The 24029-nt window shown below is 44.5% G+C and overlaps 1 protein-coding gene across 1 annotated transcript in view; it reads right to left on the bottom strand.

Moving 5' to 3' along the window:
- Nucleotides 1-6609, bottom strand: part of KLF9 (KLF transcription factor 9) — a 29454-nt gene extending 22845 nt beyond the window's left edge. Inside the window, exon 1 of the mRNA XM_066257109.1 lies at nt 5123-6609. Within this exon, the coding sequence (XP_066113206.1) occupies nt 5123-5627 (505 nt within the window). The 5' untranslated portion in view covers nt 5628-6609. The remainder of the gene's footprint in view (nt 1-5122) is intronic.
- Between the last annotated feature and the right edge of the window lie 17420 nt (nt 6610-24029).

Genomic DNA, 24029 nt, shown 5'->3' with positions numbered 1-24029 from the left:
CCTTCTGCCTTATTTTAAATACATATTGTTTAAAAATATATATTCCTGTAGAACTGGAATGTGATGCTTGGGAGTTAGGGCTTTCCAATTTTCAGAATCCTGTAACCAGTGTTATTCAGCTCAACCCACTGTCACCATTTGAGCACAGCTGACTTCATTCCCTCTACAGAGAGCAAAATTGTACCTGGCATGGAAATAAGACCTAAGGTTTCTATCACTGAGATGTCAAGCCAGGGCAACTCCAAAGCAGGCAGTTCTGACGGCTTTCGATCTGGAGTTTGGACGTAGCCGTTTCCTTTCGCTTGAGATACTCCCCACCCCACACATGCATACACTGTGTGTACTGCGTGACTGCAAGGTCAGGAAACTTGGGATAAGCTTTTTTTTTTAAGTGCTCATGAAGGAATTGAGGAGACGTGGGTACAGCAGAGGCTCTGGGGAGTGGTTTTGAGTGGGTGCTTGTGAGGACCAGTTTGGGGTATGTGCTGGAGAGGGGTAGTGTGTGGGTGTAGATGGGGGTCCTGCGAGGGGACCATGAATTTTGTGTGTATGTACATGCGAAGGTAGGGCAGTGACGTGGGTGTAGGTCTGTGGTGGTCAACTTAAATGTTGGTTGCACTTCCCATAATATGCTCCATATGTTTTCAGGCAAAGTATCTAAACGTGTCTAATTGTTCATATGAAACATTACAGTAAATACACTCTAATGCAGTGGTAGTCAACCTGGTCCCTACCGCCCACTAGTGGGCGTTCCAGCTTTCATGGTGGGCGGTAGCAGAGCAACCAAAGTATAAATAAAAGATAGATTTAACTATAGTAAGTTGTTTTATAAAGATTTATTCTGCCAAACGTAGCAAAAATCCGACATAAAGTACTTGGTAAGTAATTATTATTATTATTATATGCTTTAACTTGCTGTAACTCTGCTTTATAAATTTTATAAGGTAAAGTTACTTCCCTACTTTATAAATCACCATTACTGTGGAACCGGTGGGCGGTTAGAAAATTTTACTACTAACAGAGATACAAAAGTGGGCGGTAGGTATAAAAAGGTTGACTACCCCTGTTCTAATGTGTCCAAAATGTCTGGAAACAGAAAAGAGTGTATTTGTTGTACTTTTTTTCAGATTAACCATGATCCACAGTTTAAGCTCTTTCAGAGGTATATCGCCTGAGAACATCACTGATCTAGAGGCTGAATAAAAATAAATTGAGCATAATATTAGAAAATGTACTAAAGTACAACTTAAAAATAACTTTATTCTATGTTTCCTAATATTTAAGACCTCCTATCACAAAAACTATAAGATCCAGAATTTCTTGAGGGCCTACTATATGTGGAATCCTATTAAGTACTTTACAGACATTATTTTAACTTTGCGCGAGAACCTTTGAGTTCAGTAGTAATATTACCATATTTTGTGGATTAAGAAACCGAGGCTCAAAAAAAATAAATAAATAAAATAAAGCAGAGTTGCATATTTAAATGCCAATAGAGCCTGACCTGTGGTGGCTCAGCAGATAAAGCTTTGACCTGGAATAGCTGAGGTCACCAGTTTAAAACCCTGCGCTGCTCGTTCAAGGCACATACAAGAAGCAACTACTACAAGTTGCTGCTTCCTACTCTTCCCCCTATTCTCTCTCTCTCTCCTCTCTAAAAAAGAAAAAAAAATCAGTAGTAAAATATTAAAAAGAAAAAAAAAAAAGGCCTGACCTGTGGTGGCACAGTGGATAAAGCGTCAATCTGGACTACTGAAGTCTCCAGTTCAAAATCCTGAGCTTGCCTGGTCAAGACACATATGGGAGTTGATGCTTCCTGCTCCTCCCCCCTTCTCCTTCTTTCTCTCTCTCTCCACCCCCCAAATGAACAAAGAAAATCTTAAAAAAAAATAAAATAAATACCAACAAAGACAATGTAAATGATTATAAAAAGAGGCATTACCCCATATTTATTGCTAAGCAGGAGGAATTCAGGCCCAGAACTGCCAGATTGTTCGATTTTTCCAGAGAATACAAAAATCTGGATTTGTGCAGAAATCCTGATTTTTAGATAATGGTAACTAATTAAATTTTTTAAACTGTTTGTTGGCCAAGTCAAACAGATGTGCAAAGACAATTCAGCAGCAGGCTGTGCATACTCTGAATTCAAGTAACCTGCTTAAGGTCTCACAATTGGGAAACAGTAGGACAAATCAGAACCCAGTTCAGCCCACCTCAAAAACATCTTTTCCCTTAGGACACTGGAGAGAGAGGGAGTTATACTGAATTAAATGCAATTTTGCTTAAATGACTCCACTGCTAAAGCCATTTACTGATTCTGCAGAGTGGCAGCTGTAGGAGGCTCCAGGTGAGCAAGGCGTCTGAGGGATTCTTGTTGGGCCACACTGACCAGGGGGTGTGTGGCCAGAATTTTAGCTCTTACAATCTTCACAGACTGTATACTGCTATCTTCTGTCTACCTTCTGGATTTAATGCCAGCAAAAGGAAAACGAGGAAGCCCTTTACCCCACACCAAAGACAATTTAAATCGAAGCTTACCTGAAACTTTACAATGCACGAAACCTCCTACAGATCTCTTATTTAGAGTAGCCTTTACACATACCTTTTTTTTTAAGCAGGAGTACCCTTCTGATGATATTTATAGAAGTTGAGTTTTTTTTGTTTTGTTTTTTTGTTTTGTTTTTTAATTTATGTATTTTAGAGAGGAGAAAGAGAGAGAAGGGGGGAAGGTGCAGGAAGCATCAGCTCCCATATGTGACTTGACCGGGCAAGCCCAGGGTTTCAAACTGGCAACCTCAGCATTCTAGGTTGTCACTTTATCCACTGCACCACCACAGGTCAGGCTAGAAGCTGAGTTTTTTAAAAATGTGTTTCCTTTCATTTTTATTTATCTATTCACTTTAGAGAGAGGAAGGGATCGAGACAGAAACATTGATCTGTTTCTGTATGTGCCCGGACCAGGGATAGAACCAGCAACCTCTGCATATCGGGATGTTGCTCTAACCAACTGAGCTATCCAGCCAGAGCCAGAAACTGGGGTTTTGTTCAACCATGTCCTAGTATTACAGAGCCCCCAAACATATATAAGACACCTGCAATCACCACATCACTAGTTTCAAAGGCTGTAACATTTAAAACAGGATTAACATTTTGTTTCCCACTCTTGACTGTGTAAAAGGTTCTCCTGAAACAGCTGAGCTGACTTGCCTTATGGAGAATTAAAGAGCACCACGCATGCACGCACGCATAAGCAGCCATTTTTATAAATGCTTAGGAAGATCACTCAGCTGAATGGTCCAGAAGGCTAGAATTCTTTTTCTGTGTTGGGTAGGTTCAGGTAGCTCACACAGAAGCACTGCAGGCCTCCCCACTCCCCAAAAGCACAACTGGGCAGCTCCCTGAAGGAGAAAGTGCCTTTGCTCAAGGTGGCATGGAGATCCCCATGTGAACAACCAAACTCCGGGAACATGGCTGACACAGCCAGGCCTGTGTAACAGCTGTTAGTGAGTAACACCCTCAGGTTAATGCACCCCTACTTCACCCTTGGGAAGGCACACTAAAGGTCACATCCCCCAATTCAGGCACGTGTCTTTCTGCAACCTTACAGATACAAACTTTAAAACGTGCTGTTTTATGGTATGCTAGATGAAAACCCCAAACAGAACCCGATTTGGCATTAACCATGGAGGAAATTTTTACTCCTGTGCCAGCAGCCGCCTCCACAAGGAGCACTTTCCAAAGGAAATAAAATATGAGATGCAGTTACATAGCTTTTCTTTTAAAAAGCAAAACAAAACAATCAACCAATTATCATTTTAAAACCACAGGTCCAGGGCCTCATCTTAAAAGTGCCAAAAATTACACAAAAATGACAATACTTTTCCAAATAACTCCAACAACCTTTTAAACATGGGACATAGGACAGGGGAAAGGCGCTTCGTGAGAAGACCAAGCCCTTGTCAGAACAGCATTTGTAAAGGAACTTGACTAAAGGCAGTGAAGCAGCATGGCCAAGCGTCAATATTTTCAAACTTAGGTTAAACAGAAACAACAGAATTGTCTGACCACAGTCTCAGTAAGTCTCCAAGCCCATTTTATCCTGCAGATGTCTTTCTAGCCATTCATCTGACCAGCCCTTCCTTTGCTCTCCCTGGGAGAGACCATTATTTGGGGCCTCCAAATAATGATGTTTCAACAGTCATTACCCAGCCTTGACCTATAGCAAGTATCACACACATCCTCCTCCCTTACTGCTCTATTCACGGTGGACGGTGAACCTAAATCATGGGGAAGGGGCAGGGGTAGGGGGGTGGGGAACCATCTCCGAAATCTCTTGTTAAAGAGGTTAAGCAGTCATGAAGTTAACCCACCAACCATCACTTGATCAAACTCCTCCGCCGCCTGAAGCAGTGTTATTTTAAACCTCTCTGGGGACTCTTGGTCAAATTTAAAACCTCCTTGGCAAGCCCTGAAAAGTAGCAAGCATACAGCTAAATGAGTCCTTAGTCATCCTTAAAAGGTTCCATGTAAAGTGTGCCGCGTCTCCCCAGGTTTTGGCCATTTCTCTGCAACCCCACAAGCGAATCAAATAAAAAGTACGCCATCTGACTCCCCCTCAACCCCCGCCAGCCTCTGCCCAGGTGGCCTGCCACCAACGTTGCTGGTGCGGGAGTCCTGGGGCGGGGCGGGGCGGGACAGGGGAGGGGCAGCACCACTCCCAGCGAAGCCACGCACTGGAGCTAGCACTCAGCATTCTGTCCTCCAGTTTAATGCTCTCCGTGGTTTCCAGAGGCTGGAGACAGTTAAGAAGAGTGAGCTCTCCATTTCTACACTATTCAATTATTTAAAGAGTTAAATAGCATCTTATCCAAAATGTTTGCACCCTTTAGGTCGACTGTAGTGTCCTTAACACTCAAGAAGGCTGCCAGGCCAAAGGTTAACTCAGTGATTTTTCAACAACCGGTCTGCCAGAAATTTCCTGCCGGTCAGCCAAAGAATTAACCACCCTGATGTTGTATGAAGATTATTTCTGGCTGACCGGCACCGGTCCGCAGACAGGCGGTTGAAAACCACTGGCCTTAACTAACCCCAGAGGTCGGTGGGAGAGGGAGACGCCGCTAACCTGTATGCACTCTGTAATGGGCTTTGAGATGAGAGGATTTTCCATAGACTTTCCCACAGCCACTGTAGGGGCACTTGTGCCTCTTTTCGGAGGCGTGTTTCCCCTTCGCAGCCACTCCAGAGTGGAGGAGGGAGAGCGGGCTGGGCGCGTTGCCAGGATCCTGTCTCTCCTCCGGGCTGTGGGAAGGACTCGACCCAGATTCGGTGGTCACGTCGCTGTCGGATCCCATATCCTCATCTGGACTCTCCAGACTGTCGCTGCACACGGAGGGGGTCTGGATGGGTCGGTACTTGTTCAGGTCCAACAAGCTCTTGGCGATGGTGACCAGTGTGCAGTAATCCTTCCAGGTGTCCCCCGGGTCATCGTGCTCCTTAGTCACCTCGCGCTCAGGTAGTCGCAGCCGCTCGGCGTCCGGAGGGCCCCCATGCTCCGGCACCGCAGCGCGGTTCGAAATGGAAACCAGACACTGAGCAGCCACGAAGTCCATGTAGGCGGCCGCGGACATGGTGCGGGCGACAGCAGCCCCGGCGGCGCGGTCAAACTTGGCGGTGGCTGCGGAGGTTCGGCTCGTCCTGCCCTGGCCTCGGACGACGAACGCGGCGCGGCGGCAAAGGGGGCGGGGGCGCGGGGCGCTTCCGACTCGCAGGAGCGCCAGGGCGACCTCAGCCCCTCATCTTTACGTAACCGGCAGCGCCTCCGCACGCAGCCGCCTCTCACCGCCGCCTTGTCCTGCGCCCAGCGCGATCCCCCGACGGGCGCGCCCGCCGCTCCGAGCCGGCTTCCTTGGAAAGATGCCACACGTGGCGGTAGCAAGTTTATTCGCCTGAGTACGCCCCCGAGGCGCTGGGAGAGGAAATTGCAAGAGTGGTACACGCCCTCCGCCGCCTCTCCGCGGAGCCAAAGACCCAGAACATTCATCCGACCACCCCTATGAGGGTGGCAAGAGTCGGACCAAGCGCCACGTCTAAGAGACACTTTTTGCCCACTCCACTGACGATTTCTGAACCCCTGCTCTTGCCCGTCCGCACCGTTCCGGCATTCTCTTGCTCAGTAACAAATTCGCAGAATCCCATAACATCACAATCCAAACCCCCTCCAATTGGCCAGTGGGGAGGGTGATTCAACTCTGTTTACTTTCTCCCCCTGCCAGTCAGAATGGCCTTTCCGTGGAGAGGTGCGTCTAGAACTGAGGCGTGCGGCCAATCCGACTGTTCCGTTTGGATGCCTCGTGCTACCCTACAGCCACGAACGCTGACATTTAAAAGGGTAACAGCCTCCAGTCTGGAAAGGAGTAGCCGCTCATCTTCTGGAGTGCCTTTAGGTCCGGTAGCCGGTCCAGGCCTCCTGGCTCCCGTTCCAGCTTGCGGAGCTGTAGGAGACACGTTCCCAAGTCGGTTGCGCTCGTTCTTATGACAAAAGAGAACTTCTGGTTCGGTTTTCAGCTTGCAAACAGTTAACTGACTTCCTGCAAACGCTACAGTCCCAGCAACCAGCCTTCCAATCAAAAGTAAGTTGGTTGATGTCACTGACATTGGCTCAACCAATCAGAAGGGCGTTCCGAAAGCAAGCGCTCAACACTTGTAAATGTTTAGAGCTCTTGTGAAACTGGACACATCCTTGTATTTTGTGTTGTTGGTAGTAAAATTGAGAAATGTATGGGAGATCAGGGGTGATTAATAAATGCAATGTGAGTCTATAAATAAAAATTTAAAAAAGTAAACATGTTACGTGCGTGAAGTTGCCCAAGAATAAACACAAATGCAAAAGCAGCAATTTTCCCCCCCAGTTTTGGGATGCAGCACACTTTTGGAAAGATTTTTAATTGTCCTTGAACTATGACTAATTCATCTTAATGCAAAGCTGACAAAGTTCTGTTTAAAAGCACAGTCTTCCTATTGCTTGGCTATTCTTAAATTAAAACACCCTATCATTGCCTTTTTGATACCTCCAAATTCCTCTCCTTCCTTAGTGCAATTTATTCTAAATAAGTTTTTGTTTTGGGGCTATTGTAGCCCACCTTCAAATAAATGGAGATAAAATCCCTCCTTTGTATAACTTAAAAAAAAACCCAAAAACACTCCCAAAACAAAATCCATCGTTCTTAGTTTATTTTCTTTCCCCAGATCCCTGCATGACTGTTAGAGCATGTTTCCTTCCCTCACCTTACAAATACAAAAACTGGGGACACAGAGAAGTGGCCTGTCTACCTTATCAGGTAGATAGTGACAGAACTCAATTGAAATCATAGATCTCCTGATTCCTGGCTCTTGGAGATTTACAATAACCAAGCTCTTTTGTTTTGTGAAATATTAACTATGTTAAAACAAATTCTTAACTATAACCAGCCAGAGCTCCTTAGCCATTGAACACTGTGGCATTACTTGATCAACAATTAGCATGGGTCTTAGAGTCTGATTAACTCAGTTTGCCTCTCCCTCCTAATGAATGATGGGGTTGTTTTCCATCTTGATGGCTGAGAAAATAATCTGTCGCTGAAGTTTCTTGCAGAAGGCTTACTGTCGGTACAATTGATAAAAAATACATTCACTTTCCTAACTGGGTGTGAGAGGCACCTGCTTCTTTGTTACTTATTTAGAATAAATTGTGGTGAGGTCCAACCATGACCCCCACTGGCTGTTAGCCTTTGTCAAGGTTTGGGGAAGTTACACCAAGGTATGGATCCTTTAACCCTCCCAGTATGAAGGCTAGTGTAGTTTATTTTGCTTTTGCTTTTGAAGTGGTGTAAGAAGAAATTGCAGTACGTGATACATGGGAAAGGGAAGTATAGAAAAGGGGTGCTGTCCTAGATTGGACAGGTGGCTCAGCTGGTTGGAGTGTCATCCTGGTCCACCAAGCTTTTAGGTTTGATTCCTGATGAGGGCACATAAAAGAATCAACCAATGAATGCACAAATGGGTGGAACAACAAAATCGATGTTTCTCTCTCTCTCAAATCTGTAATTTTCTTTAATCTTAAAAAAAGGGGGTGATGGGCAACTAAGAATATCCTTATCACCATCACCATGATAGTAAGATTGATACTTACATCATAGCGTGTAAAAGTGAAGCCATCTTAAGTTTCTTGTATTCCAATCCCCTTAATTTTAGACAAAAATTCACTGAAGCCCAGGAGAATTTGCCTACTTCATGATTTTTCTGGGACAAACTCTGTCCCCAAGGGTACATGATCACTTAGTAATTGCACCTTTGCTCACCTCCGTAAGGTCCAGCACAAATACTAGAGGGATCACTCCAGGTCCCTAACATCACGACCTGTACAGTCTTTCAGACTTGCATTACAACTGGCATCACACTGGGCACCTTCAGACAACCCTAGAGTTAATACTGGGGATATTCCAGAAAAGAAGGAAAATTTGTCTTTCTTTGAAGACTGTAATCCAGGAACTTGAATAAATCAATCATCATAGTTTGGTGTTGTTGTTTTTCTAAGATAAACTCTTCCCTCCTTACTTCTTGCCCTCTTCTCTTTAATTTCCTTTAATTTTATTTGGATTGGACATAAACCCTGAACTGTTCCAACTCATTAGTTTCAGACTTAAAAAAGAAAGTAATAAAGGAAAACTGAGATTTCATACATGTGAATTTCTTACATGTTTACAAACATAACTACTGCTTGACTTGATTTAAAGTATCTTTTTAAACCCAACAATTTTAAAACTGTAGCCTTCTTTCATCCCCCCTCCCCCCCATTGATTTGAGAGAGAGAAGCATCAACTTGATCCACTTATTGTGCACCCATTAATTGCTTCTCATATGTGCCTTGACTGGGCTCCAACCAGCCACCTCCGGTTGAGCCAGCTCCCCCACTGTTTTGGAAGGACACTCTATCCACTGGGCCACCAGCTGGCCTAGACTACTTCTTTTTCTCCTTTGAAACTCATTCACTCCCCAGATATTTATGTTTCTGTCAGTGAGCTAGGCATTGGAAATACCGAATAAAAAAAGTATTCTGTCCTCAATAATTCCTACATCAGAATTGTTTCCTTATATTTTCAACAACAGGTTTCCTTGCTCTGTTGGGATGTATATTATAAGTTTTATGATTAAAACCAGCTTATGCTGTTTTGCCAGCATGTGGTTGTCCTAATTAAAATCTGGCAGAATAAATTATCCCAAATTAATATGAATCATTCCTAATTACAATGAATAATTTAACAGTAAAGTATACATTATGCCACATAAATATGAGGTCTGTTTCCCCCCAATTTTAGTCTTTATAAATACACATTTCAAATTCACACAAACTAACTGGGAGGAGTAAGAGAATTCAAAGACCATAACAGTGTTTCTAGTTTGTAAGTATGCATTTTTTTCTCTAAATTTTCCCCAAACCTTGGCTTTATCATTCAATTTCTTAAGAACAATGGTCTCCTGAGCCTGAGATGAACTGTTACTTTAGGAGACCTCTTAGAGTCACTTTCTTATATGTTAATTGATGGAATTAGATTTATACATCTCCATACAACTCTACATGGCAGTCAAAGTAAAAATACATCAACATTTAATGGGACAGCGGGCACAAATATATATAAATTTGTTCAAAATCCCTTAAAAACCTTCCTTAATTTCATGGTCACGCCTTTTCTTTCTCTAAACTAGTTTGTGGGAAGTGGCCTGGAGGGCTCAGAGAATCTCATCCTTTTCCCTAGCTAAGGTTTCCACCCTAGCCCTAAGTGAGGTATTATTTCTAAACTAAATGCAGCCCACTCCTGGGCTCCTTCCTGGGAGATTTTTATTTAACCTGAGCCCGAGGCAGAGTTTCTCTAAGTAGCCAGGCAGGATAGAGCTAAAGCCCTGGAGTTTATTTATTGCCAGGTCTCATCCCTGCCCAAGGCTCAGGGAGGTGCACGTTAAAAGCGCACTGTGGAGGAACCAGGCTCCGCCAACTCTGGCTTTTCTCATTCTTTCCTACTGAGAGGCGTGGACAGTGCTGGGCTGAGCTGCCAGCCTCCAGGCGGGAAGGAAAGAGAACAGATGGCCCACTGGGGGGTAGGGGATCACGTGTCAGACCTTACTCTGGACTAGAACCAGACTTCTTTCTGGACCCCGGCCCATGGCTTCATCGACCAGGCCTAGGCTCACAGAGCAAGTTTAGGGGAAAGCAGTGTTCATTATAGTGTAAACCCGGGAATTAGGGGAAGGGGAGTTTGGGGAGGAAAGAGGAGGGGCTGAAGGTATCGGGCTCCCAACAATGGCGGAGTTCCTGGATTTGAAGTATAATCAGGTAAAGCCCTATCTAGTGAAACGTCCGTGGCCCTAACTACAGTTAACACCCAGGGGCTAGAGAAGGAGGGGGTCTCCGGTCCGCACGAAAACTTGCATGACGTTCTACTTCACTCTCGCTCCACTTAGCAGCCTTTCGCAAAACTCCAGGCCTCTCCTCTGCCCAGCAGAAAGGCCACCCGTTCATGCATATGCAGGAGGATAAGTTTAGCTCGCAGCCCCCAGCGCTCGGAGAAGCCCCGGGCCGCGCACGATGAATCACCCACGCTCGGGGGCGGGCGCAAGGCTGGGACCGCAGATTGACGGGTGGCTGAGCCATTTGCGAGCCACTTGCCCGAGTCTGGCATCGCCCTTTTAAAAAGTCTTCCGCAGGCGGCCACCGCAGCAGCAGCCGGAGGAAGCGAGTTCATCTGAGGACAGTCCCAGTTCTCAGAAATCCTTTCCCTGCTGGAACATCAAGCTCCCTTTACTGCAGTTGAACAAACTGCCCTAGATTGGGGGATGAGGAACCCGCCCCAAACTCGTGCAAGGAGCTCCGGGCGTCCACGCCCACGTGAGCTAACCTTGAAATTAGCCCCCGCACCAGGCAGGAGGGGAGGGGACGAGAGAGGGAGCCCCCTCCCCCCCTGTTGGTCCTGCTGGTCCTTCGCAGTCCAAGCCCTTGGGTTTGAGCCCTCTGCATGCGCGTACCGCCCCCACCACCGTTTCATAACTAGTGGGGCTGCATTTTATTTTAACCCTCTGGGGTAACATAGGTGTGAAGGTGGAGTTAGGGAGGCATCTTTCCCGTCCCCCACGCCCGCCAGGAAAAGGAAAACCTGCCCTGCGGTTCCCCCCCGGAGGACGTCGGAGTAGGGTGTCGGGATGACATCAGCGTCTAAACATAGTCCGCACCCCAACTTTGAGCGCTGGGAGCTCGGTTGGGGCGGCAGGGTGGGGGGAGCGGGGGAGGCGACTGCTGCTGTCCGCGGGCGGGGCGGCCCGCCACGCTTGGCTGTGCGGGAGGAGATGACTTTGCAGGAATCGTGCTTGCCGAGTTTGCAGGCAAATCTCTCCTACGATGGTCCAGCCACAGGGTTAGGAAACATTTCTGCCATTCCACGCTTTCTCCGCCTCACAAATGGCAAATACACACCTTCAGCCCTTGGAGCCAAGGTGTTTTTATTTATATAAATTATCCCTCAGCCTAGTGCCTCCTTTGGTCCGTTCGGTGAACACCCGCGTCCTCAAGCCCCACGTCTGCCTTCGGGCTAAACCTGCGATGGGGTCGCCGTGGCCCTCCCAGTGAATCAGATGGGCTGTTTCCTGTTGTTGTTGTGAAACAGTTTGTCCTTTTTACCCGCCCCCCCCCCCCCCCGCGCCTGGTTCCCACCCCCTTGGTAAATATAGCGCTCACGTTTCATCATCTCTTTGTCCAACGAGCGCCAGACACCGCGGCCCGCGGGCCCCGCCGCCTCCCTCCTCCTCCTGGCTCTCGGTTACCTCGCATAACCCTGCCCGGGCATGCAGCGGGTTGTAACCTGCCCCACGGTCCCCGTCGGCCCTGCACCACATCGCTTCCCGTCGCAATACACTCCCACCCACCTATGCCCTCCCCTGCTTGTACTTCCCCCTTAAGTTGTGCCCCCGTGCCCTCGTCCCACCAGCGCTAGCCGGGTGTCCTGGAGACAGGGTCGAGGTGTGCGTAGTTGTTCAGAGGTAGGCACCCTTGCTTTCCAGTCCCAGGTGTCATCCCACACCCAAGCCAGTACTGGGTCTTGTACTTACCTCCCTCCCCCTTCCCAAGCCCCAAGGCCGCCCGCCCCCTGTTCCCCTCCGAAGCTCAGGTGACAAGACACTGAGATAGTGTCTGATTCACCGACAGCTGAACCAGCTTTGTGTACTTGGAAGTGGGCGTTTAGTGAACCGGCTCCTTACCACCCCCACTCACCGCTGAGGGGAGTGAGCTGGAGGGTCGGGAAAGGAGAAGTGGGTGGATAGCAGTCTCGAAGTGCGTGCTTACTCTCCCTTCCCCTCCCAGTTTCATTTCCACACTTACAGCCACCCACCGGGGACCGGAGGCGGCTGGTGTTCTCTGAACGTAGGGAACTGGCTCTCTCTTTGGTCTCCTGTTTACTTCCCTCCTCTTTCCCCTCCCTCCTTCTCGCCCCCACTACCCCACGCTGTCTCCCGCCCGGAGCAGCTGGGAAACCTGCAGCAAAACACTGCAGTCATGAGACTTCCCAGGACCCGAGCTGTAGCCTGGGTTTGCCCTGCTCTGTCCTGCCGTGCCCTGCGCCTACTTGGGGCACTTTGTCCTGGAAAGAAAGGCTCTTGGGGCTCCTCATCCAGGAATGTGTAAGAAATGACCTCTCCCTCCCTCTTCTCCCACCTTGGCACCAGATACTATCCTGTAGGGGCTTTGCCTGGCTGACTTGGCCAGGGCTCTGGGCCACCCCCATGAGTGGCCACCTGTCTAGGGAGGGGTAGTGAGAGAATGGACAATGTGTAAGAAACCGGGATCCAGGATGCTGCAGAGCTGGCTTACTTGCTGTCACAGGCTGTCCTGTTCATGACAGGGTGTCCAAAGTTCCCTGCTGACCAAGGATTTTAGGCAGAGCTGGGAAACTTGCTCCCAGGGGCAGACACACCCTCTCCTTCTGGAGTCTGGCAAAACCTTTCCTTTTCAAAGCTTGTTTCCCAGCAGGGAAGAATTCAGCCTCACTCTCTCAGTAAGCCAAATAACAAAGAACTATGAGGGGGCCATGAAGGTTGAGCTCTGGGTGCCGCCTGCAAGTTCACCCCATTTAAAAACCACCTCTTCACCACCACTCTGCTCCACTCCCATGGTTACCAGCTCTCTGTCCTTGGGCAGCATAAATGTTGCACAAAGACAGAAACAAACAAGGGCATTTTGAACACGTACTTTTAAATATCCAAAACATTGCCTTGGTCTTTTGGTAGCAAAAAGGGGGAATGAAAGTCCTGACTGTTCCCTGGTTTTCTTCTGACCCCAGACCCTGAATGGATTCCTCACCCTGGACGACCTCTTAGCTGCCGAAGGAGGGGAGGAAGCTGTATGTACGGCCAATAGTCGCGACCATCGCAGCCACACACTTGCAGGTTCACATTGAATTTGGACAGACGGTAAAGAAACAGTGGAGCCAAAAAATGGTGGGCCATTCCTTTATTAAAAGTCTCGCATTGGCCAACCAGCACCACACAGGGAAAATACATTCCTTTTCATTCATTCAGAGCTCACAAAGCCCTGACACATTATTATCCGGTTCCATAACCAAAAGAATCTTCCCCAGTTTCTCCTAGAATCAAAGGCCTCACCAGTCTCAGAGGAGCTCGCAAAAGGTCCTCACCTCTGGTTCCCCATCTGCACACCTTCTTTTTCTGCACAAACTGACTTCTTCGTCAGCATCCTGCATTCTCTCCTCTCTCACTCTGCAGACATGGCTTCTCTTTTTCTTCTCTTTTTAAAACTTCCTGGCAGGAAAACCACTCCTCCAACAAACACTAGCAAAACAATGGCCATTCCCAAGCAGGAAGGTAACTTGCAATTTCACAGATTATGTATACCTGGTGCTGCACAGCCCCCAATACAAACTATAAGCGAGCAAACATAAAAATCATATTTTACAAACTTATTTGACCAACAGAAGCATCTTGAGGTAGAAGAGAGTAGGATTCAGAACCAAGCAGGTCCACCCAGAGCAGATGAATTATTATCCCACTAAGGCTATTTCTCCCCTCCCCCCTCCAGCTTCAACGCCCCCCCCCCCAGCTGCTCTTAAGTACCTGCCTTCAACTGTACCCCCCCCCCAGCTTGTTGCGATCTTCTGTAGGCTCTTATGCACTCCCCCTTTCCCAAAAGATTCTACTACCTGGTAAAACCCTGATTCTGTCTAACTTAACAAAAATAACAGTGCTAACTGTTGTCACTAAATTTATGATCATATATCTCAAGTGGGCTCTCAACACTCTTTTTGTAGAATTTCCCTAGTTGATTTCCTTTCCACACTCTGAAATGACTACATTGCACCTTCTATCCTCAAACAGCCAACACCCTTTTCCTTCCTCACTCGGGGCTGAAAACCTTGCTTCTTATTTCACTGAGAAAATAAAAGCAATTTGACAAGAACTTTCCATCACCATAGCTTCCATCCTACTTGCCTCTCTTGCCAGGACTCTGTCTTCCCTCCCATCACATGGATGTAGTGTTCCTGTCCCTACATTTGGCACCATGGTTGCCTCCCCTCCTGACTATTTAATGACTGCTCCTGAAATTAGTTCCCATCTCCTACTCAATTGTCTTGCTTTCCTAAATAATTCATATTAGCACAAAAGTAGGGTGTACTTCTTCCTGTCTTTATATGTAAACCTGTGTATATCTCCTTGACCCTTTATTACTCTCCAGTATTACTCCACCTGTTATTTTATTTATTTTATTTTATTATTTTTTGGCTGCAAAGAATCACAACGTTGCTTGTATTCACTGCATGTCTGTTCACACATCCTGTTCTCTCGATCTCACACCAATCAGACTGTCACCCAATTGTTCTACCAAAACTATGCTTGTCAAGGTCACAAATGACCTCCATCCTGCCAAGTCTATTAGATACTGTTGGGCAAACAGGTTTGTAACAAGTGCTTTTTGGGTTTGCTCACTTGTGTTGGGGCAGTGCCATGTGTATGTAGACTGTGGAGGGCTGTGGGTGCTTGCCCTCAGGGCAGCAGATTGCTGGTTGCTGATTGCCTTCCTGCTTGGGAGGGACCATCGTTTGCCGGAGACTGTTTTTTTCCCCCAGCCAATTTTGGCTAGAGAGTGAGGAGAGAGAGAAGGGTTTGGAAGCCCTGAGATTTTGGCCTGGACTGTTTGGCTGCAGAGTGCTGTTTTGCTTGTGGGGGCTTGTGAATCCAGGTGAGTCCAGAGGGAGAAAGGGAAGTGGTCTTCTCTGCCTGTTTGCCTGTCCGCCATTACAAGACGTTAATAAACGGAATGGTCCACCATTTTCTGGCTCCCCAGTTCCTTTACCGTCTGCTGGAATCCAATGGGAACCTGCACCTGCATGGCTACGGCAACAGCTGCTGGCCCTACAGATACTTATTTCATTTCATCCACCTTGAAGCAAAGAAGACTAAAAAGAATTGAGCAGTAAAGTAAGAGGAAAATAAGGTGCTCTAGAAGCCAAGAGAAGAAATCGTTTTAAGTTAGAGAATTTAATTCCTTCTTCGCTGGTTTGGTTTTTCTCCCGGTCTTTAAATGTAGGACCTTGTCCTTGGCCCTTTTCTGCATCTACATTCACTCTTGGTGATATAAATTCTGCTTCAAGGCTTTAATACCTTCCTTATACCGCTGACTCCCAAATATTTATCTTCAGCCCAGGCCTCTCTCCTGAACTGTACACTTGACTATCTACCCATCTACGCATCATCTCCACTTGAATACTTAATAGGCATCACAAACTTAACATTTTATATTTAATAACTGATTATTTGATTATTTTCCCCCAAAACAGTTCTATTGAAAGCCTTCCCCATCTTAGATAAGGGCATTCCTGTTTTTCTGATTGCTTAGGAATTATCCTTGATTCCTCTCTCTAATTTTTTTTAAAATTTTCTTTTAGATTTTTATTTATTCATTTTTAGAGAGAGAGAGAGAGAGAGAGAGAGAGAGAGAGAGAGAGAGAAAGGAAGAGAGAAGGAGGGAGGAGCGGGAAGCTTCAACTTCCATATGTACCTTGACCAGGCAAGCCCAGGGTTTTGAACTGGCAACCTCAGCATTCCAGATCAATGCTTTATTCACTGCGCTACCATAGGTCAGGCTTTTTTTTTTTTTTTTTTACAGAGACAGCGAGAGAGTCAGAGAGAGGGATAGGTAGGGACAGACAGGAACAGAGAGAGATGAGAAGCATCAATCATTAGTTTTTCACTGTGGCACCTTAGTTGTTCATTGATTGCTTTCTCATATGTGCCTTGACCGTGGGGCTACAGCAGATCGAGCAACCCCTTGCTCAAGCCAGTGACCCTGGGTCCAAGCTGGTGAGCTTTGCTCTAACCAGATGAGCCCACACTCAAGCTGGTGACCTCGGGATCTCGAACCTGGGTCCTCCGCATCCCAGTCCGACGCTCTATCCACTGTGCCACCGCCTGGCCAGGCCCTCTCTCTAATTTATTCAGCAGGAACTCTGGTTAGCTGTATTTTCCAGATCTATTCAGAATCTGGCACCTCTCACCTTCACCACTTACGTGTTTATCTCTTGTGTTAACTGCAGTAGACTTCTGACTGGTCTCCCTGCTTCCACCCTTGCCCTGGCTTCCTTTCTCAACACAACTGTGTGAGTGTTCTTAAAACATGTCAGGTCATGTCATTCCTTTGCTTAAAACTGTGCAGTGACCCTGTCTCAGAGTAACGGCTAAAGTCCTCACAATGGGGACTTTCTGCCTTAACAGAAAGGTTCATACCACCTGCCTTAGCAGTGACTTTCTGACCTCCTATCCTACTTGTACCCCATTTTAAGCCATTCTTCCCACCTTAAAGAATTTGCAGTGGCTCTTCCTCCTACCTGGAACCCTATTCTCCAAGATCTCTGCATGGTTTACTCCCTTACCTTCTTCGAGCCTTTGTCCAAATGCCCCCTTCTAAGAGAGATCTGTCATAGCATCTTATTTGTAGTTTCCACTCTTGTATGTGCTCCTTTTCTACATTTTCCTTCTTCATGACATTAATCATAGTTTGCTTATTTAATATATTTGTTGGTTATCATCTGTCTTCTAAAAACAGGCTGTTCTGTTCACTGATGTATTCTTAGTGCCTAGAACAGTGTCTGGCAGATGATAAACTCTCAGTAAATTTTGATAAATGTTGAATAAATGAGAGCTCTAATTTTTTTTGAACCTTTGCTATGTGCTAGGCACTCCAAAATACACTCTGTATGGTCTTAGCACCCCTGGTTTATAGAAGAGGAAGTTAAGGTATCGAGAGGGTAAATGAGAAATCCAAGCTCATACGATGGTAAAGCTGGGATTGGAACTCAGGATTCTGAGTACAGAGCTCATGTTTTTAACCACTTTGGGTCCTGTGCGTCCCAGTCCGATGCTCTATCCACTACACCTCTGCCTGGTCAGGCGTGAGTTCTTTTTGCTGTGACTGTGGTCACTTATGGAGAAGCACATTATGACGTATCCAGAAGTCACTTGAGTATATATGTGTGGAAACAGGGTGGGTTACACAGGCCCTTTCCCCTACTCTAGATTGTAGTGCTAAAGAAAGGGTGAGGGTACCTTACTGTTGGTGGCACAGTAGATAAAGCATCAACATGGGATGCTGAGGTCCCAGGTTCAAAACCCCAAAATTACTGGCTTGAGCGCTGGCTCATCTGGCTTAAGTGCTGGTTTGCCAGCTTGAGTGCATGGTTGCTGGCTTGAGCATGGGATCAACATAATCCTATGGTCACTGGCTTGAAGTCCAAGGTCGCTGGCTTGAGCAAGGGGTCATTAGCTTAGCTTGAGCCTCTTGGTCAAGGCACACATGAGAAGCAATCAATGAACAACTAAAGTGATACAACTATGAGTTGATACTTCTCATTTCTCTTCCTGTCTCTGTCTATCTCAGTCTCTTGCTTAAAAAAAAAAAAAAAAGAGGCCTAACCTGTGGTGGCGCAGTGGGTAAAGCGTCGACCTGGAATGCTGAGGTTGCTGGTTTGAAACCCTGGGCTTGCCTGGTCAAGGCACATATGGGAGTTGATGTTTCCAGCTCCTCTCCCCTTTTCTTCTCTCTCTCTGTCTCTCTCTCTCTCCTCTCTCTCTCTCTCCTCTTTAAAAATGAATAAATAAAATAAAAATTAAAAAAAATTACTTTTTTAAAAAAAAAGAAAAAAAAAAAAAAGAAAAGAAAGGGTGAGGGTGATGGGCAAGGCCATGGCCATGTATTGGCTTGCGTCAGGGTATTTTTGCTACTTATGAAGATGTTGATCCTTTTTTGTGACCTACAGGCAGCTTTGTGCTGATTTGTTTATGCTCACAACACATTTTAAACAGGCTGAAATCTCTATAAATTCAGGATCCAGGTTGGTGGAATAGCCACCATTTGGAACATTCAAGTCATAATTACTACTTACATCTCATACCACAACATCCCATCCATAAGGGGAACAAAAAGCACAATCCTTCCATGTGCCCAAAGGCAGAGAGCTACAATTATTTGTTGGGTTCATGTCAAGTTATGACTAGGAAGCTCTTGTTGTACAAACCCTTTTATAGGTAACAACTATAAACTCGGGGTAACATATAAAAAATTACCTGAGTCTCCTTGAGAGTGAATACAAGCTGGCAGATAGTGGAAGGGAGTTGGCATTTGGAAGGTGAGAATGATATGAGGAGAATTTGTTTATTATGGCTTTTAGCCAGAGGGTTGGCCCTAATTTGTACTATTTACAATTATTAAAATATGGATAGAAAGCAAACAGCTTCATTTGTTTGCAGAACCAGAGGATAAATTGGATAAGTTTAGGGGCACCCACACAAGTGCTGAAAAGTAAGATGACAAATTCCAGAAAAGGGAGAGCAAAAGAGAAAGAGCCCCAAATACTAGGTATAAACTCTGCCCCAAACTCTGGCTTGTTGCTGACTCACACATGCATGTGGCAGACTCCAAGCAGCCTCGGTAATTCTACACAAGTGAACCAAAATTTGAGCAGCTGCTCACTGTACACAAATGGAGTTTTGCTGTTTGAGTTCAGCTAAGTTAATTGTTCAAACTAAAAAAATCAATACTCCTTGAAGAAATATAACAGAACCCACAGTTTCTACAAACTATTACTCACAATATCCAGGATATATTCCTAATTTACTTGACATATGAAGAAACAGAAAAATATGACCCATTCACATTAGAAAAGACAGTCAGTGGAGATCAGCCCCTAGATAACTCGGATGTTTGATATTGCAGATATGGATTTGAAAGCAGCTATTATAATTATGCTCATGGGTGGAAAGAAAAATATGCTTGCAGTGAATGAATAAGAAATCTCAGTACAGACGTAGAAACAAAAAAAATCAGATGGAAATTTACTGAATTAAAAAAATCTCAAAGTATGTATTAGATAGGCTTAAAAGAAGATGGAAATGAAAAAGGAAAGATTCGGTGAACTTGATATCAATAGAAATTACACAATGGAAAAAGCAACAAGAAAACAAAAAGATCCTTAGGTACCTGTGGAACAATATCAGAATATCTATCACATGTGTAATTGGAGTCTCAGGAGAAGAGAGAATGGAGCATGAAATGTTTGAAGAAATAATAGTAAAACCTAAATTAACAGATTCAAAAAGTTCAGTAAACACTAAGCAAGATTTTTTTTTAAAAGAGTTATTTATTGATTTGAGAAAGAAAGAAGAAAGGAGGAAAGAGAGAGGAAAAAAATCAATTTATTGTTACACTCATTTATCAATTTATTGGTTCTTTTAAAAAAAATCTTTAATTGATTTTAGTTGGAGAGGAGAGGGGTCAGAGAAAGAGAGATCAATTTTCTGTTCCACTTATGTATGCACTCATTAGTTGATTCTTGTATGTGCCCTGACTGGGGATCAAACCCACAACCTTGGCATATGAGGACAATGCTCTAACCAACTGAGCTACCCATTCAGGGCTAAGCAGGATTAATATCATACAAAGAAAACCACTCCTAAGCACATCATAGTCAAACTCCTGAAATCTAAAGACAAACAGAAAATTGCACAAATTGATAGGACAGAAAAAAAAAAAAAAAGGAAAAGAACAAGCTATACTGTATCCAGAGCAGTGTTTTCAACCTCTGGTTGAATTGTAGAGTCTATAATCATTGGGTCTATAGACTTCATACAACTTCAGGGTGGTTAAGTCTTTCATAGACCATCATGAGATTTCTGGCATACTGGCACCAGTCTGTGGGTGGACCAGGGGTTTAAAAACACTAATTTAGAGGAATAATGATTTGAACACTATTGACTTTTCATCAGAAGCAATAGATACCAGAAAACAATGGATGAAATCTTTAAAGGAAAAAGTCCTGTCAAGCCAGATTTCTATATCTAATAAAAAATATCCTTCAAGAATAAAAGCGCCCTGGCCGGATCGCTTGGTTGGTTAGAGCATCATCCCAGAGTGCTGCACAGATGTTGCCAGTTCGATTCCCGGTCAAGGCACATACAGGAGCAGCTCCATGTTCCTGTCTCTCTTCCTGCCTCTCTCAAAAATAATAATAATAAATACCAATAATTTTTTTAAAAAAGCAAAATAAAAATGATTTCAGATAAAAGAAAATCAAGAGAATTTGCCACCAGCAGGTCTGCACTACAAGAAATACTAAAGGAAGTGTTTCAGGATGAAGGAAGATGAAACCTGAGAAGACTCACATCTTTAGGAAGGAATAGAAATGGCAAATAGATGGGTAATATAAAAGAAAATTTCTTTAAAGTGCATATTAACTGTGTAAGGAAAAATTATATTTTCTAATGCAGCTCATAATAATGTACATGTGCTACATATGATAATTATAGCATAAAAGATAAGGGGAGTGTAAGTGGACCGATACTATTAGCAGTTTTCTACATTTTATGTGAAGTGGTATAATATTAACTTTTAGTAAATATATTTGATGTACAGCATATTAATGACTACTGTAGTATACCTTCCCAAAGAGTTCACAGTATGGTAGAAGAAGACATATGTCCAAATAATTACAACACAGTGTGGGATGTGCTATATTGTGAATATAGAGACTGATGCCATTTACAAGGAAAACAAACAAAAAACCCTGGAGGAACAAATTTGGGGCCCGGGGAAGGACTGAAATAATTAATTTGGTTTGACATTTTGAGTTTGGTGAGAGATAGTGGGTAAGTTTGTACAAAGAGCTCTGGGATTCCAGGCAACCAGTGATTAGCTTTCTTTGGGGGTATGTAAGTAAAGGCTCATAGTAAAAGTCATATTTGAGCTGGCTTGTGAAAGATGATTTCAAGATGAGAAAAAGAAAGACATCCCACACACAGCAAACAGTATGAGCACAAATGTGAGAGCAAGATATCTTGTGCAGAATGCGTTTAGGGCACCAATAGTCATCTGGTTCTACCTCTGGGAGTAGCAGGAACTATAAACCTGTCAAGAAGAGTCTCATATAGGAAGATCACTGTAGAATAAAAATGGAAGATAAATCGAGGCTGAGCCTGACTGGTGGTGGCACAGTGGATAGAGCGTCGACCTGGAATGCTGAGGTCCTACGTTCGAAACCCTGAGATTATCAGCTTGAGCGCAGCTCATCCAGCTTGAGCACAGGCTTGCCAGCTTGAGCATGGGGTCATCAGCTTGAGCATGCTATAATTGACATGATCCCATGGTCGCTGGCTTATTAAGTCCAAGATATCTGGTTGGAGCCCAAGGTTGCTAGCTCGAACCCAAAGTTGCTGGCTTAAGCAAGGGGTCATTGGCCCAGCTGGAGCCCCTGGTCAAGGCATGTATGAGAAGCAATCAATGAACAACAAAAATGATGCAACTATGAGTTGATGCTTCTCATTTTTCTCCCTGTCTCTCTCTCTCTTCTCAAAAAAAAAAAAAAAAAAAAAAAAAAAAAAAGGCAGAAAGAACATGGAGGCAAGAAACTAATTGGGATGTGGTTACAGAAATCTTCATAAAAGATGATGAAAGCCTGAACAAAGTCTATGGCAATGGGACTGGGATGAGGGAATAATAAGAAAGATGGTTAGCAGCATTAGCAGAGCTTAGTATAGGAGAAATCCAGAGTAGCCTCAGGTTTATTAATATAGAGACTGATGTCATTTACAAAGAAAACAAACAAAAAACTCTGGAGGAACAAATTTGGGGCCCAGGGCAGAAACTGAAATATTAACTTGGTTTGACATTTTGAGTTAGTGAGCCTGAGGGACATCGGATGAATACCATAGGTGCCGCCCCAATACCAATTCTCCTTTGTCGTGGGACCTGGCTTTTTATTTGTTTACCTGTGCCTCCTTGGATAGTGCAGTGTTTTGGGGGACTCTTAACTCTATTTCAAAATACAGAAATTGGGCATTTTTCTTTAAGCCTAAGCTTATCAAAAACAATTTGATCTTCTGATACTTTAATAATGAGTACATAACCCAACTTGGATCAATGAGCCTGGGGATTTTTCTGGGGACTTTCAGAAAAGAAGCTCCGTTTGACTCTCTCCTTTGATGAAATAGTAATATATGACTACATGAAGTCTGGAGGATCCGCAGGCATTTTGTTCTCTAAGGGAAGCCAGCTTTAGGGTGAGGTGGACAGATAGAAGTCAGAGACAAGGGTTGGAAAGAAGTTGGGCCCTTGATGATCCTGACTTGATGAATCAAACTAACCCCAAAAGTTATACAATCCATAGATTTTCCTGTACTTGAGCCAACAAGTATTCTATTTTATAAAGCCTGTTTTGTTGAGGTATTTGCAACATAAAGAGCCTAAGTGATCAGTTTAGATAGAGGTGGCCAGTGGGCATTTGGAAAGAGGGACTGGATCACAGTTGAGGCCTGTGTTTTATAGATGTCAATTATCTAGGTTGAGATTGGGGTTATGGTGGGTGAAATTGTCCAGGGAGTAAATGTCAAGAGAAAGGAGAAAATGATTGTGTAGATACTGAAGAAGAGTAAAGTCGAATTAGAAGAGGACAGGAAAAAAGTGTGTCACAATAGCTAGAGAAGAGAGAGGATCAAGAGAAAAAGAGTTGTCAATAGTGGTCAAATAGACTGACAACTGGATTTTAAAACTAAGAGGCAAAACAAACACACAAACAAACAACTAAGAGGTGATTGGGGAGCTTGGTGTGTCAGACACTTTATTTTTTTATTTTTTTGATTAATTTTAATGGGGTGACATTGATAAATCAGGATACATATGTTCAGAGAAAACAGCTCTAGGTTATTTTGCCATTTGCTTATGCTGCATTCCCATCACCCAAAATCCAATTGTCTTTCGTCACCTTCTAACTGGTTTTCTTTGTGCCCCTCCCCTTCCCCATCTCCCTTCCTCTCCTCTCCCCCACCCCGTAACCCCCACACTCTTGTCCATGTCTCTGAGTCTCATTTTTATGTCCCACCTATGTATGGAATCATATAGTTCTTAGTTTTTTCTGATTTACTTATTTCGCTCAGTATAATGTTATCAAGGTCCATCCATGTTGTTGTAAATGATCCGATGTCATCATTTCTTATGGCTGAGTAGTATTCCATAGTATATATGTACCAAAGCTTTTTAATCCACTCGTCCTCTGACAAACACTTGGGCTGTTTCCAGATCTTTGCTATTGTGAACAATGCTGCCATAAACATGGGGGTGTATTTCTTCTTTTCATACAGTGCTATGGTGTTCTTGGGGTATATTCCTAACAGTGGGATAGCTGGGTCAAAAGGCAGTTCGATTTTTAATTTTTTGAGGAATCTCCATACTGTTTTCCACAGTGGCTGTACCAGTCTGCATTCTCATCAGCAGTGCAGGAGGGTTCCCTTTTCTCCACATCCTCACCAGCACTTATTCCGTGTTGTTTTGTTGATGAGCGCCATTCTGACTGGTGTGAGATGATATCTCATTATGGTTTTAATTTGCATTTCTCTAATCATTAGTGATGTTGAGCATTTTTTATTTTTTCTTTTCTTTTTAATTTTTTTTA

The sequence above is a fragment of the Saccopteryx bilineata genome, chromosome 2, assembly GCF_036850765.1.
Source record: "Saccopteryx bilineata isolate mSacBil1 chromosome 2, mSacBil1_pri_phased_curated, whole genome shotgun sequence".
Lineage (NCBI taxonomy): Eukaryota > Metazoa > Chordata > Mammalia > Chiroptera > Emballonuridae > Saccopteryx > Saccopteryx bilineata.
The sequence above is the reverse complement of the archived record's forward strand: the minus strand, read 5'-3'. Positions and strand labels throughout refer to the sequence as shown.